This window comes from Phaethon aethereus, assembly GCF_964289735.1.
Source record: "Phaethon aethereus genome assembly, chromosome: 2".
NCBI lineage: Eukaryota > Metazoa > Chordata > Aves > Phaethontiformes > Phaethontidae > Phaethon > Phaethon aethereus.
Genome location: NC_138582.1, coordinates 86,054,550 through 86,075,599, shown reverse-complemented (window position 1 = coordinate 86,075,599; position 21,050 = coordinate 86,054,550). Strand labels below are relative to the sequence as shown.

The 21,050-nt window shown below is 37.0% G+C and overlaps 1 protein-coding gene across 2 annotated transcripts in view; it reads left to right on the top strand.

The window, feature by feature from the left end:
• The window catches only part of CDH18 (cadherin 18), a gene marked incomplete at both ends in the record, with an annotated part of 181,198 nt that overhangs the window by 99,803 nt on the left and 60,345 nt on the right, over positions 1 to 21,050 (top strand). For both annotated transcript variants that reach the window (XM_081996613.1, XM_081996612.1), the window contains 2 exons: positions 8,481 to 8,648; positions 20,573 to 20,760. In XM_081996613.1, coding sequence (XP_081852739.1) covers positions 8,481 to 8,648; positions 20,573 to 20,760 — 356 coding nt within the window. The remainder of the gene's footprint in view (positions 1 to 8,480; positions 8,649 to 20,572; positions 20,761 to 21,050) is intronic.

Here is a 21,050-nt window from a genome sequence, read left to right as displayed (position 1 = left end):
TCAGGAGGCTTCAGCACAAGACTTTTTTGTTTTGTAAATTCAAGCTGTTGCTCATCGAGATTTTTGAGAGGCTTCATTTACTAACAGTACATTGAATAGATTTTTTTTTTTACTGGGTGTATCCATTGTAATATAGTCAGTCTGGTTAATACCGCCCCTCCCATCTTTTCATACCAAAAAACAACTATTTTTATCTACTTATTTAAAAATCCTTACTATCTTCTTTTTAAGATACATCCATTTTTCAGCAATTTCTGTTTTATTACAGCAGTTGTCTTTCAATGTTGCATTCATGTATTTTATTTCCATGGTAATTTTCCTTAAGAAAGGGCAGAATGTCTTTCAGTACTATAATCATGACCATATTAGAAAAGTGACCACTAATTGTCATTTCTTTAGTGCTTTGACTTTTAGCCATGAAGTGTCTAGTGATGTCCCTGTAAAGGAACAAAATGTGTAATGTTAGTTATATAAAGCAGATCTGATTCAAAGGCCTAGATTAAAAACTTCCATGTTATAGAAGCTTTTAGAATCTGGAGTACGACCATAATGTCTGTATTGCACATTTTGTTTACAGATACAGTTTGAACTAAATCACAATCCAAGTCAAAGTCTATTGAGAGTTGTAAATTCAAAGTTTATTTCAAAGTGTTAGGAAAAAAGAAATGCGTCTGCTGACTTGTACTTGCTCAATATTTGTCTTAAAACGCAGAACCCATATTTCTTTCTCTTAAAAGGGATGTGTCTAATTCTTTCAAGGTAGAATAATATTAGATTTTGAAATGTATTTTAATACAGCCAATATACTCAGGATATTAAGTTACAATAAAATAAACTAACTATATATCCTAAAGCAAAGCAGTGATGAAAATAGAGCTTTTAATCACAGAGTAAAAATAATATTGTCCTGGTTTCAGCCAGGATAGAGTTAATTTTCTTCACAGAAGCTAGTGTGAGACTGTGTTTTGGATTTGGGATGAGAAAATGTAGATAACGTGCTGATGTTTTGGGCTGTTGCTGAGCAGTCAAGGACAGTCCAGCTTCTTGTGCTGGGCTGCCAGCGAGCAGGCTGGGGGTGCCCGGGGAGCTGGGAGGGGGCACAGCCGGGACAGCTGACCCAGGCTGGCCACAGAGATATTCCATACCTTATAACGTCATGCTCAGTATATAAAGCTGGGACAAGGAAGAAGGAAGGGGTGGGGGGACGTTTGGAGTGATGGTGTCTGTCTTCGCAAGTAACTGTTACGCGTGCTGGAGCCCTGCTTCCCTGGAGATGGCTGAACACCTGCCTGCCCATGGGGAGTGGTGAATGGATTCCTTGTTTTGCTTTGCTTGCGTGCGCGGCTTTTGCTTTACCTGTTAAACTGTCTTTATCTCAACCCATGAGTTTCCTCGCTTTTACTCTTCCGTTTCTCTCCCCCGTCCCACCATGGGGGAGTGAGCAAGTAGCTGTGTGGTGTTTAGTTGCCAGCTGGGGCTAAACCACGACAAATATTAAAGAACTTACCACCTGCAACAGTTAACTTCCCTCAGCAATTAGTAAAATTACCTATTTAATTAGTTATTAATTAGATATTTACAATTATATTTGAACCGTTTAGTGGTTGTGATCATGACAAGACAGATATATAAGAAACTAGAATACGGGGGATCTAGTATGACCTACTGGCCCTTCATAGAATCTCTAGTGACCAGGCTCATGATCTAACACCAGAATGGAAAATTTCCAAATAAAAAAAATTAACTTGCCCATGACAAACTAATTTGTCATTGAAGTGGAGTTGCTTTGTGTTTTGTTTTTTTTTCCCACTAGATAGAAAACCTTTGAGCTCAAAATGTTAAAATGAACCATGGTTTATTCTGGGAAGGTTCCATTCACGCATCATGCAAGAGTAGGCTGTAAGATAAAGCTGACTAAAATTCTGCAGTGGTTACTGAATCTAAAATAAGATCTTATTTTGTATAAGTAAGAAGATACATTACTTCAAGCATACAGGACTGTCAGGTAAGTACATAGCTAAATACCTTGGTATATTCATAGTTAGGCACTTGGCTGTGGCAGATATTTTCTTAGTAATTGTCTGCAGTTGAATTAAAAAGTCTTGATTTTTACAGTCTCAGTTACAGTTGAGCCTTCTGTTGTAGGTCTTACATGCAAGTAAAATGGTTCTTCACAGAATGCTAAAAAAGACAACATAACACATTGTCAGATGCTGTGGAGTGTACAAGTATCTCAAAGAAAACTTGAAAAAAAGGAGTTGACTGCAGTTCAGTATCAAGAATTAATTTGGAGAGCCTGAGTGGAGAAGGAAGTAAAACTTGCCAAAAATACTTTCAGGGCTTTTTCAATTCCAGAGGTGTCAAGTAAAAGGAAAGAAAAGGAGTTATCCACAGGAGTAGATATATCACTCTTTCATCTCAATGTTCTTCTTGGTCACTTTTGTCTGATGTTTTAAGGATAGATGCAGGACCATCATGAAGAAATGTCCTAATTCCAAAAAGTTGTGAGGACTTGTCGGTACAGAGAAAGAAGCTTATGTCTTTGAGGGCAAGAGCAAGAACAACATTGAAATTTAATAGTATTATATAGTAAAGGCCATGTTGCAGGACTAGTTAGAAGACTATCTGGATTGTGCTTTTAGTCATATTGTTTAGTTTTAATTAGTCATGTGAGGAGGAGGAAGTTGGACTACATGATCCTTACAGATCCCTTCCAACTCCAGATATGTTATGATTCTACGGTAACTCTGGTCTCATTCATTTGGAAGTGTCATTGGAGGAGAATGTCATGGGTGTATTAGTCAATCACTGATGAATCACCAGTGTAATGTAATCTGAAAAAAAAAAAAAAAGTTGTAATTAGAAAAAATACTGAGAAAATCTCATCTGGAATGTAAGGTAGGTTTCTGATCATCCATGGTCAAGGAAGAGAAATTCAAATTAGAATATGTGCTTTCCAAGACTGTAGAAATTGTCAGATAAAACCCCCAAAATTGGCAGGATTTAGAGGTGAATAAATTTAGACAAAAGTTAGAAGGAAAAGTGTGTTCTGGGAGAGCTTTCCATGTGGAAAAACACATCTCACATAATTTTAAGATGGAAATAGGTATGACTAAACTCAGAAGGGCAGAGGTCCAGAGCTGTGTGTCCTTGTCAACTCCATTCCAATAGTTCTAAACCTCCACATGTTGTATGTATTTTTTGACATATCAGTCAAACTTCAGAAACTCTTAATTTAATACCAGAAACAAGGTCGGGTGTCCCTGTAATGATGTATACAACTTGTGGGTTTTTTTCTTGATTTCCTTTCTTAGCAAAGATGAATAAATATTGGCAACATAGCTGAAAAGTACTTAGTTAACGAGGTCACAGTGCTGTCTAACAAATATGAGGCAAAATGAAGGCTGTGTTTAAATTTAAAAAGCCTGTGACAGTTTTCTTTTTCAGTGTCTTTCCTTACTGTTTTAGACAGGGAGATGTCATATTTAATATGAACTTCCGGTCTTCTTGTGGGATGCGTGGGAGCCCCTACCAAGTACACTGAAGATACTCAGGGGCAATTCCTACTTTAAAAAGGAACTGCTGGGGCTTTTCATATTTTCTTATTGGAAAAGGAAATCAAGAAAGTTCTCCTTACACCTTTTGGACTCATTAAAGAAATTTGAAATTATGTATGATTTTAGTACTATACTGCCAGAACACTTGGTGGAGCTGCTAGTGACAAGGATAGAGCATTAGGGTCCTCAGAGTAGTTCCATACCTTGTCCTGATGATATAATTTTGGGAGATATATATATGTATATGCAACCAAGAAAAGAGACAGAACTAAATCTTCCCTTATCTCCTGTTCTTCAGCATATCTCAAGCTTAAAACAGTTTTCTTATTCTAAACTTTGGATACAAGTTTTTAGAATTGAAAACTTGCCATTTTCATTGGAGACTGGAGGAGCAAAGTCCTCCCACTGTAAGAGAAGATCACATTCGTGACCACCTGAGGAACCTGAACATGCATAAGTCTATGGGACATCATGAGATGCATCCCAGAGTCCTGAGGGAATTGGTACGTAGTTGCCAAGCCACTCTTCATGATATTTGAAAAGTCATGGCAGTCAGGGGAAGTCCCCAGTGACTAGGAAAAGGGAAACATTGCACCCATTTTTAAAAAGGGTAGCAAGGGGGACTCTGGGAACTACTGACCTGTCAGCCTCACCTCTCTGCCTGGGAAGATCATGGAACAGATCTTCCTAGAAGCTATGCTAAGGCACACAGAGGACAGGGAAGTGATTAGAGACAGCCAACATGGCTTCAGCAAGGGCAAGTCCTGCCTGACCAGCCTAGTGGCCTTCTATGATGGAGTGACCACATCAGTGGACAAGCGAAGAACTACCAATGTCATCTATCTGGACTTCTGTAAGGTCTTTGACATGGTCCCCCACAACATCCTTCTCTCTAAAGTGGAGACATAGGGATTTGATGGGTGGACTGCTGGGTGGATGAGGAATTGGTTGCATGGTTGCATCCAGAGGGTAGTGGTCAATGGCTCAATGTCCAGATGGAGATAGGTGATGAGTGATGTCCCTCAGGTGTCCATATTGGGACCAGCACTGTTTAGTACCTTCATCAATGACATAATGGGATCGAGTGCACCCTCAGCAAGTTTGCAGACAACACCACTGAGTGGTGCAGTTGACATGCCTGAGGGATGGGATGCCATCCAGAGGGACCTGGACAAGCTCGAGGAATGGGCCTGTGTGAACCTCCTGAGGCCACATGCAGGGTCCTGCACCTGCATCAGGGCAATCCCTAGGATCAATACAGGCTGGAGGATGAAGGGATTGAGAGCAACCCTGTCCCCTCCCCAAGTCTGCAAGGACTTGGGGGTAGTGGTGGATGAAAAGCTGGACATGAGCCAGTAATGTCAGTTACAGCTAGAACTGTTAGAAGGCCAACAGTATCCTGGGCTGCATCCAAAGCAGTGTGGCCAGCAGGTTGAAGGAGGTGATTCTATCCCTCTACTCCACTCTGGTGAGACCCCACCTGGAGCTCTGTGTCCAGCTCTGGAGCCCTCAGCACAGGGAAGACATGGACCTGTGTGTACGGAGAGGTTAAAACATGGGGTTTTGGTCCATAGTTGGACCCTGGGTAAGAAGTAGATAGCCGAGAAAACCACAGCAGAGGGGTTAAAAAGGTGGACTTCCGGCCTGTTAGAAGGATAGTAAAATATCATTGTGTTCCAACCACAGACCACATGGTGGCATGTATACGGGGGGGTTAAAAGATGGAATTTTGGTCTGTAGTTGGACACTGAGTGAAAAGTAGACAGTGAGAAAACCGCAGCAAAGGGGTTAAAAGATGGACTTTCGGCCTGTGAGAACACTGCAATTAGCACAGTGAGAAAAACAGATAGCTGGGTGAGAAGTAGATAACAAGCTGGGTGAGAGAAACCAGATGGTTTCCCACTGAGATAAGAAAGTTGAACAATACTAGAGGATGACGTGGAGGTAAGAATCCTTGCAACATCTTGCTGTTGGCTTAAGCATGATTGACAATACGCCATGTGTACAAAGCCTACGAACCAATAGACGGGATGACTACGGGTGTGTGCAGCGCGCCTGACCAGCGGGCACATGTGCCATAGGCTCCCTATGCTGAGAGTCAGCAACAGAGGTGTGTTTCGGCACTCACGGGTCACGTGTGTCGAAACCCGCTCCTCTGCAAATGTATAAATACCGGGATTTCCCGAAGAGCAGGTGATCGGTGTACGGCAAGGCCACCGTTGCCTCCGTGGGGACACCCACGTAAAGCTGGTACCTCTCGACTGCTGGGCTGAGCGCGCAGTGCAGGATGACACAAGAATGTACGGATGGGCCATCTTCCTCACAGTCCTCGGGTCGGTAAGACAATTGCTTTGCAAGATACCCTTAGTGTAACGCATGCTTGTAGGTAATAAACGCTTACTGCTTTTTCCTTGTAGTCTGTGTATATATGTCTATCCTTCTCGGGAATCCTCAAAACCACCCTAAGACAACCTGGTGGAGCGGGTCCAGAGGAGGCCACAAAAATGATCAGAGGGATGGAACACCTCTCCCATGAGGACAGGCTGAGAGAATTGGGGTTGTTCAGCCTGGAGAAGAGAAGGCTCAGGGAGACCTTACTGCAGCCTTCCAGTATTTAAAAGGGGGCTTATAAGAGAGGTAGGGACAGACATTTTAGCAAGGCCTGTAGTGACAGGACAAGGGGTAATGGTTTTAAACTAAAAGAGGGCAGATTTAGACTGGATGGAAGGAAGACATTTTTCCCAATGAGGGTGATGAAACACTGGCACCGGTTGCCCAGAGAGGTGGTAGCTGCCCCATCCCTGGGAACATTCAAGGTCGGGTTGGATGGGGCTCTGAGCAACCTCATCTAGTTGCAGATGGCGCTGATCATTGCAGGGGGGTTGGACTGGATGACCTTTAAAGGTCCCTTCCAACCCAAACTATCCTATGATTCTGTAATTCTATGATTCTATGGTTCATTTACTCAATTTTCAGAAAAGGAATTTGATGCAAGTGGAAGAGATCAAATGATTAGTCATCCACAAATCCTTATTAACTGTCTACAAGCATTGATTCAGTACCATACACCTTTAAGCAAAAAGGAAGAGGAAAGTAATTAAATTCACAGAAATTTCTGTTTGTTTAAATTAGTTTTAAAACGTGACTAGTCTGTTTACGAGGTTTCTACAGAAGACAGATGTTCTGCTACATAAAACTTGGTCTGTTTCAAATTGAAATGGAAATTATTTTTATTTAAAATCACATACTCCCTCCATGCATATACATAAACATTAAATGTTCCAATAAATTTGGTTTCAGTGTGAAAAACTGAAGCAATTTGTTTGAAAAATGTCAAAGCAGGACTTTTCTAATTTTAATAATTTTCTATCTTTGTATTTTTCAGTAAAACAAATTTTCAGAATAGTAGTACCAGACTTTGTGAGCCATATTGATTTTGATGAAACTGCATATTTAAGTTATATCAGTTCCTTTTATCCGAACGTCTCCGTGCCTTTCTGTTACATTATAAGTTGTGGTTAATTTAATTTTATCATGATGAAATTTGTGAAAAAAGATCTGTTTCTAACTATATAATTTAAAGGAAAAAAACACTGATGAACTAAAACAGACTGGTATACTGTTTTTAGCCAGCTTGTCCAGTATCTATGCTTCTGATGAAAAGGAACTTAGAGTGCAAAACTGTGTTGAAATCATTCTGAATCTTCATGGATACTTTAAAATATTATTCTTTGTGGGTTTTCCACTTATTTACGTGTGATTTGTTTTCAGAACAGAATGGAATCAATGGTATAAGCTACATGAAAATTTCCATTTTGTATGTCGTAATGGCTAAATGGTTTTACTGAAGAAATGCAAATAAAGTCATTTTAAAGTACAAGAAAACTAGTGTTCTGGAAATCACTTTTGTGTCATCTGATAGTGTGTGAATCAAAACCCTTGAGAATCATGCTGTACAGCTGCTTCCCAGCTAGTCTGTCCACAGCATGTACTGGTTCCTGGCACAGGACTTGACATTTCCCATTATTGAAGTCCATGATGTTTCTATCAGACTGTCAGATCAAAGAAATTAGCAGTGCCTAATGTAAAGACATCATCATAAGTGAAGAATGTCCCATAACTGAAACTGAGTACACAGGGTTGACTGTTCCTCCTTTGTTCTGAGTCTTTGCTTCTGCATGTGTAATTGACTAAATGTTAAAAAAATTTCTGATGGTAATGGAAAAAAAGAAATAGAATTTTAGGATCACTCAATTTTACTTTTCTCTCTGTACTGTAGTAAAACCAGTAAGAGCTTATCTTTCACTTTTTTATTAGGTAAGTCACACTTATGAACATAAATGTATATGATTGACAGGTATCAAATAAGAAAGTATAGTTTTTTGAGATTTGTCAAATAAAGTTTAGCTTTTGGGTAGTTTTAAGAGGTATGTCATTTTAATTCAGAAATTAACTCTTCTTAAAAAGGAATTTATTTCTTCTTCAGTGAGGTAAGAGTTCCAATTCTTTAATATTTCTATTAAGTAGCTATTTAAACAGTTATAATATATGAGAAAACACTGGAGTTTTGGCAATGTACCTTTCAACTAGGAATGTTATATAAGTTAGATTATTTTTATTAATATAATAATTGTTATAATATATATGATTTTAATTTCTTCATACCCTCAAGCAAGTTGGTTGTCTATCAGCATCTGGCATTGTGTTATATATATATATATATGCATGTATATAACTATATATTAAAAAAAACCCACAAAAAACAAAAGCTAACTTATTTTGATTGTAGAAAAGCTTTGCATTTCCAGAAAATCTGCCTTGCCCCACCTTTCCTGAAAAGAAAGGTTATGCCCAGCCTTTTGTCTTGCTTGAACAAGCTAATCCTGATCTTTCTTTTGTTTGTTTGTTTTCTTTCCATCACAGGAGTCATCAGGACTGCCTTGCATAACATGGACAGGGAAGCCAGAGAGCATTATTCCGTTGTTATTCAAGCCAAAGATATGGCTGGGCAGGTCGGAGGGCTGTCAGGGTCAACAACTGTAAATATCACACTCACTGATGTCAACGACAATCCACCCAGGTTTCCTCAGAGTATGTACAATTTCAGCATATAATTGATTTTAAAATCATGTTGATTTTGAGTGAAGTAGGAAGCTAATAGTGTAATCCAATTAGTTTTCAAATTCATGGGGGGAAGGCAGCTTGGGAGGTGTTTGTGTTCACCAATATTTTTCAGTTTTCCAGTGTTTTCAGATGAAGCACAGAGATGGCATAGCTAGAATACTGAAACCAGAGAATATTTCTTTCAATTAAACACTGAGTAAGAGTAAGATGAGTGACAAAGGAATACTCTTGTCATATGTGGGTTATTCTACAGTCCTTTTTGAATTTATATTTCAATAACTGTGTGATATTGATCCCACAAGTGAATCATGTTGTTCCCATGGTAGACAACAACAAAAGGTAACACGTTAAAAGATTGAATCCGGCATGCTTTTGGCTACTTCAGTAGACATCTATCAGTTGTTTTCTTCTGTTTCTTTCTCTATACCCATGTGAACTTTCAAGATCAATTTTTACATTACAGATGGTGAAAACTGAAGCTGTTTCTCACTGTTGTTGAGTTATGGTGGAATCTGCCTTAAACCTAGTTAAATTAATTGTCAATGTTTATGTCAAACTGAACGTTCTCACATGCATATATGAAAAGTGTAGAGTAGAATACTCGTAGAACATCTTAATATGACCACTACTAGGAAGTTCATTTCTATCCAATTCATTCTGTGCACATTGATCTGACACAGCAGCCAGAGTCTTGTAGGAATTCTGAATTCAGCTGACAATTTATTTAAAAGTCTTCTGGAATGTAATTACGTGGCTAAACCTGCTTTCCTTTACAGATTGGCTCAAGGCCCATAAGAATATTGTAAACTGAACTCAGACATTGCCTAAGCCCTTGTAGAACATAATGGACTAGTAGCTATAGGTACATCCACCGGGAAATGCATTAAGCTGTTTGAATGAGAAGATTTATAAACAATAATAGAGATCACAATGCTCTGGGGAAAAACAAAGCTCCCTGGCAATACACATTATGTAAAATCTGGTCAAGCAGTAAGAAGGCTCATTAAAAGTGTTGTAGAAATGAATATTTTTTCTGTGCCTCACAAACACAAAAAAACATAAACCCTTTGAAACTCAGCCTCAAGTAAAGTATATTTGGTTTTATATTCCACAGAATGTCATTGCATCCATCACTCTATTTAACACTTCCTAACTATTGGAAAGGCAAAAGGTAAGGCATATCTTTGAACAAATGTACCATCTAAAATAGTTAAAGTAGAAAAAATGTCCTAAGTTTCCTGCAAACTCAGAGACAAATGGATACCTACCTAACAGGTTTCAAGAACTGGCCTCTCTTATTTTGAATGGAAGGTTTTGGATATTAAAATGACTGGCAGGCAGAACTGCACGTTGGCACATACATTTCTTTATCTGTATTAATATTTTTTTCAGAAATGGAAGAAATATCCATTTTTCAGTTTATATTCTATACATTTTAAGGGATTCTAATAATTGCAAAAAATCACATTGAAAACTACAAAACATCATTTCACATTTAATGAAAACTCATTATTTAACAAAGCAAGGTAAAAAAGTATTTTAACATTTATAATTTTTAACAGAAAATATTAATCCTAGAACAAGTCTTGTAGAGTGCAAACATTTGCTTTATCTTTCTTTACACAGGATTCCTATACCACAGTTATGACTGTAACATTGCTTTTTTACTCCTTTTCAATAAGTATAATTCAAACAGTTTGCAAAAGAACAGTAGCTTTATGTTAGTAATACAGAACAAAAGTATAGAGAGTCTAAAATCGGGCCATCTTAGCATCATGAACTATTACAATAATACACGAGTATCACACTAATAGAAATAACTTCATTATTTTTCTTCTCCTGTCTTTGTATGCCATGATTTTCAGTTACATTTCTCTTTGATTTCCTTATTAGACAGAATGCCAAGTGAGGCTTACTAAGGCTTGTCACATTCAGAAATTGAATTCAAGCAAAGTGCCAACCAAAACCAAAGTGTATAACCCTTGGGACAGGCTGAGCCTCAACTAAACCGCAGACTTTATTTTGGTTAGTTTCGTTTTCTCCTTGACCGTACTTGTGAGTTTTGAATCTGACTCTTAACTGTGTGAGTACTTCACTTGAAAATATGCTGGGAAGCATGATTGATGTTTTTATAATCTGTTTTATTTAGAAATATGCTTTACTCTACGGATTTCAAAGATCATATCTTTCTGGCTTGGTAGGTCAGTGTTCATTAGAGACGCCTATGGAGTAAGGTATGCAGGATTTGTCCCCCTTAAAGAAACACTTCAAAAATCTATTTAAAACTTAGAAACAAAGGTTGTAAGTATATCTGCTTAAATGAATTTACAGTGGGTCTTTTCTGTACTCACTCTACATGTAGCTAACTTTCTTTCAAAGAAATTGCTAACAGAAGAGCTACAGTTTTCCAAAATACCAAAAAGTCTAGGAGGAAGAATTTGAAACATTACTGCATAATTTTATCAGTCTGATGGTTGCAGTTCTGAAATACATGATAATAATAATAATATCTGGAAGATGAAACATAGCTGAAAAATTCGGCCTGCAAAACACAGTAGTATGTCTCAGGAGTAGGCATGAGGTTGTGAATTCAGCAGGAGAATAACCTGAAACTTCAAATACATTTTGCTTATCAATTTCTTCAGTGCATCTTGTACAATACTGATTTCTTTTTCTTCATTACCACAGATTTCCTTTCTTTAAAGAGTCCAGTTGTAAATGAACTATCTATTTAATACAAGCTGACAGACAATGCTCTGCATGGAAAGGTTTTTGCTTTTCAATAATCAGCATCTCTCAGTTCTTGTTAGTTTTACCACTGATGGTCCACTCGGTTGATGGCTGAGGGCCCTAATTTCATAGTCATAAATTTATTTCAGTAATCTGTTAGAAAATTTTCCATCTACTGATGACACTGTCATAAGCCTTGAGTTACAACAGAATTTTGTCTATACTTTTCTTTCATTAATTCTCTATGGTCTTGTTTAGGATGAATAGATTCTGATTGCATGAAGATCATCATACTAGGCAGATGCTTCCACTGAGATGTTTTGTACATGAAGTGCGAACGGTTGCACTCTGGACAGTGTGTAGGAGATCTTCAGTTACTGTGTTTAGAGTCTAATTTTACAAGAAAAAGATTTCCCTGATAACGCATTTGTAGATTTTGTTTTTTGAACATCTAGCTCGATTATTCAGGATAAAGCAGAATTTAAATACAAGTCATGGCTTAAAACATTTTTATAAAGCTTGATTCCTGAGACTTGGTTGTTTAATGTCAGTATACAGATGTGAAATTTTATATGTGCATAATTAGTTCGGCCTCGCTTTTTACAATGTCATTGTATGAAAAGTACACAGCCATTTTTAAATAAGAATGTTGTATGAAGATACTCCAGTTACTTCTGAAAGAGTAAGCTCACATCCCAGAAGTAGACATTAACTCCCTTCTGTGCTAGTAGGGTGTCTGCTAGCCAGCCTTGTCAATACAACTCATTGGCTAATCAAATGCAAAGGTATTTGCTGTTCATTTTCTTTTAGAATTTATACTCCAATATCCTTTCCGTATCCACAGTACCACATAGTACATCCAGTTCCTATGATCTCCATACGTAACCATCGGCATCCTCTTACTCCCCACTGCCATGCACTGTAGCACTGTCCCATCCTCCTGTTGTGACTAGTCCAGAGCCATCTGCCTCCTGATTGACCACTCGGCTGCTGCCAAATGAGATGAGTAAAGCACACTTTTCTCTGATTTTCTTTTATCAGGTCTGTCTCCTCTGTTCACCCAGTAATTGTTAAGAGTCTTACAGAATCATAATGTCTTTGAGGCCTCTCCCCTTTTTTTAGATTTGCCTTAAATTGGACAGGGGTTAAAAGTTACTGGAGACTATTGAATGATTACAAAAGTTGTGTGTCCTCAGGAAACTCAGATTTAAAACAAAACAAGGAAAGGACTTGATAACTTGTTCAGCGTAAAGGTAGCTGACATCTGATCAACTGCACCTTTGTAATTTGTATTTTGTTCATACCTAGTAATCTAGTTTCCTGTTCATCGTGTCGTTTATGTGATGATGATGACTCCAGCAATGATCCAGTGTCCAGGGAGGATTAGGAAACATTTCATTCCAGAAATTGTTCTACATTTAAACATGACTTATTTAATAAGATTCTTTTTCTTTATAATTACAGGAATGCCTTTTTTATATTTCACACTACAACAGTAACTACCTTTGCAACTATTGCCAATAGCTACTAGCTATAATATGCTAAAGATAAAATGTATTGCAATTGAATAGTCCCAAGTATATGTTATTGATGAAGAGATGCTTAGATTTTTTAGTAAGACCTTAAATCAGGGCAGAGGGACACGTAGAAAATTGAGTTAAAGACCGATTTGCACAGAACCTTAATATTTCTTTTTTTCAGAAGAATTATTCCTGCATATAATTGTATTCCCTTTCTTCAAAAATGAGGTTACCCTCCTGGAAATTTTATTTTATTCTCTTTTTTCTCATTCCTGTGTTCCACAGACAAGTTTTTTTGTACTACCATATTCACTGGTTTTTTTCTGCAGGTGGTTCACAATTTAGGATATGCTTTTCTAGAACCATAGTTTCAATATTGCAAACAATTTTTATCATATATGTGTTCCAGGATGTCTAAAAAAATATAGATATTAATCATATTATTTGATTATTTTTCCATCTGTAAGACTTAGGGAGGTTCATTCTTCCTTCCTAGTGGTTAGACAAAGTTGACTTCAGAAACAGCTCTTTGTGTAAATTATGGACAGGATGAGCCTGGTGTGCATGGTCAATCTACTGAAAAGCAAGTATAAATATCTCATTAAAAGATAAAATGAGTAAGATATATGCACATGCCAAGGAAGATGCTAGGAAATTAGATATTTCTAGGTCGTAAGGAAATACAGCAGCCTATATTAATTTATTTTATGTCCAAAACAGGTATTACTTCAAAATTAAATGTAGCTTCTTTTTTATACTGTTGTGAAATTGAGTCAACATAATGACATTTAAAGGGTGGACTCTCATGAGAAGATTTAAGGGCTCTTCAAACAGAATTCTTTTTGCTGCGCTCTTGAAACACCTCTGGTTAATACTGAGAGTTTTCTGAAAACTGAATTCTTGCCCAGCATGCTAATCTCAGCTAACTTGAGACATAAAGATTAATCCAGAGCATTTTGGTATATTATTAGGAAATCTTAAATAACTGGGGAACTTTGTTACAGAAAAGACATAGAAGTAATTACTTGTAACCTAGAAATTCTAGCTGTTAATGCTGATCAGATGTAAACAGCATTTCAGTATAGACTGAAAATTATAATGGTATCTACATAAATCAAGCTTTAGTTATTTGTGTAAGGAAAGAAAGGTAGAAGAACTTTCTTTTGTTAAGAATGTTGTTAGGACTGTGTTTAAGTTTGCTGTAAAAATCTGGCAATGCATTTCATGAGGTGTATACATTTTAGAAGTAGTATTCTTAGTTAAAGAAAACATCTATTAAGATTGGTTCTAGTACGTATTCACATAGTAGCCACACACCATAATTCTGGTGCTAACGAGTATTTTGCTTCTCTTATATTCTTAAAGGTGGAGAATTTTTTCAAGTAGTTGTGTTTATAAAGTGTGTGCTCAGGTTCCAAAGTGAATGACCAGTGAGTGACATTTCTTTGTGAGTATGGTTGGTGTTCAGTATACTGATTTTCTGCCTTTACAGAGAATCATCACAAGTAAATGTGGCACTTCAGGATATGGTTTAGTGGACATGGTGGTGTTGGGCGATGATTGGACTTGATGATCTTGAAGTTCTTTTCCAACCTTGATGATTCTTTGATTCTGTAAATCTCCAAGCCCCCTGACCTTAATTGTTCTTTGTTTAGAAATGGCTAAAGTGTCACATCAGAAACTGTGCGGTAAATATGAGCTAGCAAGCTTCCATTTCTGTCAGTTTTCAGAACATGAGTTTCCTTCTGACTGTGACAGCCAGGACCCACATAAAGGGGAAAAATGCTATTATATGCTTGTATTACCTAGTGAAGGTGTGTGACTTGAATGTGTCAGGCCAAGAGACAACAGCTATTAGTCTTAAAGAGAAAAGAAATATGGTGGTTTTTTGATTCTGCAGAAGTATTTAGAATCACCTGCCTGTCAGGTGACCTTATCACCTGCCTATCCAGTAATGGTTTTGGGAATGGGGGGGGTTGGTTGGTTGTTTTGTTTGTTTACTGAGTGGAGAATTGAGAGCAAGACCACTCCATTTTAAGGGTTGTTCTTCAGAACTGCCTTCATTTTCATGTCCTTTATGAAGCTAAACCTCAATGGGAGCACAAGCCTAGCTGTGTTAATGCCAGTGAAAAACAAACAAACAAATAACAAAACTAAACACAGTCCAGATGGAGCGTATCCCTTTTACAGGTGTTGCTGTTGCTCTCTGTTGACCCAAGCTGCCTGATGTAGCTGTGGTCCCCCTGTAAGTGGCATAGAATATGCTCAACACAGTACAGCTCTAGAGACTGCTACAGATTACACCCAACTATTAAATTGCTGATTAGTGATCATTATGGAGTGTATATATTGTTTTTCCCACACTATTTGCATAGAAAATTTGGGTTATTTGCGTATTCAATACCTACAAGAAAGTACTAAATCTGCAAATCCAGGAAATCCAGTTTTCTTTCTGTTTCTGCTTTTACCCACGAGTGGCATAAACTTCACACTTTTTACAAGAAGTCAGAATACTTTTGATCTCTAAGAATGAGTCAGAAAGTTCTCAGGTACTTCTAGTTACTGTCTGCAAAGGCAAAGTTGCATGGAACATAAATTAAACTCATCACTGATTATAATCTTAATCACAAACATAACTGCATGGGCATAGGGATGCACAAGTCTTTTTCCAGCCAAAGGAGTCTATTGCATCTAAGAATGTTTTTTTTCTAAATTGACCCGTGTGGCAAGTTCTCCAGAGTTTCAAGGCAAGCAAAATGTCTGAATCTTGCAGATTGTTTTAGTCTCATATTTGCAAATAAGAAATAACTTCACTTACACTTCAGATATTTTTAGAAAGTTGAAAAGTGGTTTTTTTTCACAGGAAGAAGAATAAGCCAAACACATAACTTAAAAATGTCTTCCTTAGTTTAGCTGTATGAAAGGGATGTTGTCATCAAGAAGAATATTCAGAACAAAGACAGTAGATGTAAAGTTGACTGAGCTTCTGGAATCATAAAATTTACTGTATTCATAATGATGATGGATTAAATTTGGTTTAATTATATTGAAAATAAGTGTAGTGAAGAAAGATGTAACAAATGCCCAAGAAATACTGTAAGAAATGAAATCCTAAAAAACTGCAGCCTCAAAAGAGAAATCCAGAATAATCTATTACATGTAATAAAAACAAGCAGCTCTGTGAACGAAGAATAGCTTTGTAGTAGAAAGTCACCAAGCAAGACTGAGCACAGTCCACAGTTGGGGCTGCACTTTGGTTTTATCAAAGATGGCTGGCAGTAAAACGTGAGACATAACTTCATGAATGCCAGGAACATGCATTCATGTGGGACCTCCAGAAGGTCATCTGACCCGAATCCCTGCTTAAAGCAGGTTAGGTTAGATCAACTTGCTAAGGGCCTTGTCTAGTCAAGTTTTGAAAGGTCCTTTTCAGGTCCTTCTCTGCAAAGCCCCTTTACAGGTGGTTGTCCCCGAGCATGTACTGGTGAATGGCAGTATCCCTTCTTTGATGCTGTTACTGAATGCTGTGGGGTTCCTGTCAACCCATTTCTCCAGCTTGTCTATGTCCCCTTGAACAGCAGCCCTGCCTTCCAGCATACTGACCACTTTTTCCCAAGTTGGTATTGTCCGCTCGCTTGCTGCGAGTACACGCAACGCATCATTCAGGTCATTAATTAGGACAATCAATAGTATTGGCCACTGTTTCTGATTCCTGAACAACTACTGTTAACTGGCTGCCAGTTGAATTTTGTGCTCAGAATCATCAGACTTTGAGCTTGGCTCACTGGCCATTTATTCTCCATGTTTTATTAATTTGGCTCATGACTGAGTATTTGGCTAGTTGTAGGTTCAAGCAAACTTTCTTCACATGGCACTTTAATATACCCTTAGGATGTGGTGGTGTTTTATGTTAAGGCGATCAGTTGCTTTGTTTATCAATTCACTAATAGATAGACAAAGGCGTCGGTGTATGAGCTGTGCTGTATGAGTGTATGCATCTGTTGGTTCATCACCAAGCAGTATTTATCCTCACGTGACTAAAACTATACATTGGATAAACAAATAACAAGCAGGCCAAATATTTACTTATTTCTCTATTAGTTCAGTATTATGCCTCTCCTATATTCCTTTGTTATAAGGTAATTCCTACTGTTCAAGAGGACATTATAACCTAGAAAAGTAAGTCAAAATTATCAACAAAATAGATTAATGAAAAAAATAAAATTAATAAGATGCTTGTTGAGTTGCATTAAATACTGTCATACTTCTTTTTTTGAGAGATTCAGACAGAGAAATTGCTTATCTAAGAGTAAAACACAGCATTGTAGGTTGCCTGTAGGCTAACTGAAATGAGAAGTAAATTGTTCTACAGAACAATAAATTGTTTCTGTAGTGTAACGACAGATAAGCCATATAGTTTATCGAAAGAAAGATGAAGATCGCTTAAATGTATTTGAACAATGTTTCAGTTAGCATGGATTAAAGTCCTGCAAAGTGGTATGACTATCCTATACAGTATATTAACTGGAAGAAAGTATTAATTTACTCGTTTCATGAGCTAAGTGAATGCATCTGAGTGAATGTTAACATAAAAATTGAGAACCAAATCAACCTCTACAGAATCTTGATCTGTAAGCCACCGGGCAGCTCCTCTAGAACAATTTAGAGCATCCTCAAGAATGTTTGAAATTTCTGCTTTACAACAGCTCCTGGAAGGCTGCGGTGCTGGGAGTGAAGAAACAATCTGTTCAACTCTGGCAGATTTGGTGAAACAGTTTTGATGCAGACTGGTACCTGATCCTCAGGGCTCCTAACTTCCCAGCCAATTTTTAAAGGATTGAGACAGACTCATAGCTTACAGTAAAAAATTAGAAATTCACAGTATATCCATTCCACACTATCTTTCATGTCCTATCAAACTTTATTCAATGGCCAAGGAAATGTTCAACTGAGCCTTTAGTCAGTTCCTCTACTTTCCAGTAACAAAGTTTACAATGATTTAGTGTTCGTAAGAATGTTTCCGAATTCCACTGCTAGTCTAAATAAATGTCTGATAATACATTTTATCTAAACTTCATGTTGCTGAATTTTATACTCTTACATGTTTGGATTTTTTAGATAGTAGTTTGTAATTATTTGTTTCACTTATGTCTGTGTGAGATATCTTCAGGCTCTCTCTGCAAATCAGTGGGTAAATACTCGTTGGGAGACAATTCTGACCTTATGATCTAGGAAGTTTTATTTTTTAACAGTTTTCTTTTGATTCCATCCATTTTTTTGGAAACATTTCAGTTCTACAGATACTGACAGATAATTAATGAGTGATTTCAAATATTTGTTTTGCTTGAAGTTTCAGTATTTTAGAATGTTTGAAGCTGATATCAGTAAAATTATTTTCTGAAACAGGTGGCTAACACTTGGGGTGTGATTATAAAGCAGAGTGTAGTGTCATGTGGATATGTATGAACTAGCTTGACTATTTGGAAGTCTCTCTCTAATTAGTTCACCCTATCATATGAGTTATAACACTTCCAGTTCCTGAAGTGGCTGGATTATATAACATATTCTTTATGACTTCAACCTTTTCCTTTCTGGAAGCATTAGTCAGAGCAAAAGTGTCAACAGACCACATTTCACATTTATTTTAATAATAAGTAAATTCCAAAATTAATCTCATTCCATCACTATAATTTTATGTATGAAATAAAACAACCAGTAATATGAAAGTGTCAGTTGGCATAATTTGTAAGCATGAAGCATTTCAAAAGAACGCATGACAAAGTTTTTATTTGGAAATTTGTGAAGATGGCTTTTATATGCATATCAAAGAATTGCATCAAGTAATTAACTGTGCATTTTAACTGAGTCAACTATTAAGCAATTCTACTGTTACATCAGTGTTGGTATTTTCTTTTTTACATTGTAAATTATACTTTTTCTTTTGTTCTGCTGGACTTTTCTTGTATCCCTTGAGATTTCCCTAATGCATGGCAACTTATTTTTTGTTTTCCTAAGAAACCCCTCTTTCTTTTTGGATTAACTAAGTTTAGTTCACTCATCCATCTTTCTCGCACTGCTGTTAGTTTAACGGTATTATAGGCTAGTATTACAAAAACTATTCAAGACTATAAATAGATTTAGGAACCATCGTGCAAGGAATCAACTTAGTAATAAAATCATCTATTTTCTAACAATTGTCTAAAGCTAGTTAGTTGTATTTTAGTGATAACATCCATTCCCTCTGCAGTTGCAACTTCTGTAGATTCATTATTTCTTCAATCTGTCCAACAAATAGTGTTTTTCTGCCATAATGCAGGTTTAAATTTTGCCTTTCTCTTTCTACATGCTTGCTGAGGGTACCTCTGCAGTCATGCGAGCTGGTTTAAACTCAGCAGCCTGATTAGCTTTGATATGTAGCATCTTCTGATCCACTTACTGCACCTCAGTGTTGCAGTATTGCATTCACTACTGCAGAATGCTTCGGAGGAATATAGAAGAAAGTCTGTAGAGTTTCAGAAGATACATAATAACAGAAGTTGTCTTTTTGTTCTCTTTTCTGTTTTGATGGTTGGCCTGTGATGTGAACTGTGCAGACTGTTGGGGAGGGATTTGAGTGGGGGCTGTTTTGGGGGGGGGTTTTTTGGTATGTGCACACATTCTATTTAATGTGTATTCCCCTTTTCAGTGCTGGTAGGTTTCAGCATCCCTGCTGTGTTACAACTCTAGCATTATTGGAGAAAATGTCTTTGAACTGTCTTTCTGGCCTAGTTTCAGATGGAAAACGAGTTTATGTAATCACATTGTGTCCGTTTGCCACTTTTTTCTCCTTGTGGCACCTTCCTGTCCCCCAGGCAACTTTGTACCTGTTAAGAGATTTGATCCAAAAGGACTAATACAGTTAAGAAAATTATTTTTCAAAACAATATTTCATTTTCTAATGATTAACCTAACAGTTATAAAAACACTGAAAGGAGGTCGTAGTTGGTACGAATGCTTATAATGGGCACAATTGTGTAATACTTTTATGTACCCATTATTTTCATTTTCCTTTACCATTGATGCCAAGTAAAATTTGTGTGCAAAGGGTTTTGTGCTGCAACAAAAACACTACAAAATGATAATGGTAAAATATTAAGATGTATTACATTTTTCTGTAGAATAAAAAGATGTGTTGATTGAATGTTACAAAATGTTGATGCAATGTTGCAAAACTGATGAGACATTAGGAAACCAAATTATAAATACAGATATTCTCCAGTTCAAAAGTACTCATTCGACTGCTCATTTGATGCTGAGTTGCTGAAGGTAAACATATTTGGTTATGGAAAAGATAAAATTTTAAAAATACTGATGTGAAGTAAGCTTCAGAGTTAATTTCTGTGTTATGTGATGAAAAAATAACTGTGAAAACCAAAATACTGCATTAGGTAAGTTGGATTTTGAATAGGGAGAGAAGGCATCCCAAGTAAAATACAATTCCCTTTTGAATTCTTTCAGGAATCTAAATGAGTTCATAGGTTTATTTTGCGTATTAAATGTTCTTCTATTTACTCAGAAGAGTATGATCAAGCACATAACAGTTCTCTAATTTAGTTTGGCTAGAAAATGTCCAAGCTGTTGTGTTGTTTTTTTCCCCCTCAGAGCATTATCAGCTGTATGTTCCTGAATCAGCTCAAGTTGGATCAGCAGTTGGCAAAATCAAAGCAAATGATGCAGACACTGGTTCAAATGCAGACATGAAGTACACAATTATAAATGGTGACGGCTCTGGGGTGTTCTCCATATCTACTGACAAAGAAACAAGGGAAGGAATTCTTTCTCTGAAGAAGGTAAGCAATAGACTTTGAATGTTCTTCGTGTATGTAATTAAAATACAATGAATGCTGTATAAGCAGATATCATGATGAAAATATTTTACTGTGTAAACCTATTGAACCATGAACTTCAGTAGTGTAAGCTTCTCCACATTGCTTCTTGAGACAGTTTAAGTCCTTGCAGGAAAGGTAGGAGGAAAAGAAATTCAAGGAATGAAACAGTTATTTAAATCTTCTGTGATTTTTGAATGGTCATATCTAATATTTGTAATAAACTAAATCTTACTGAATTTTTGATTAAGATA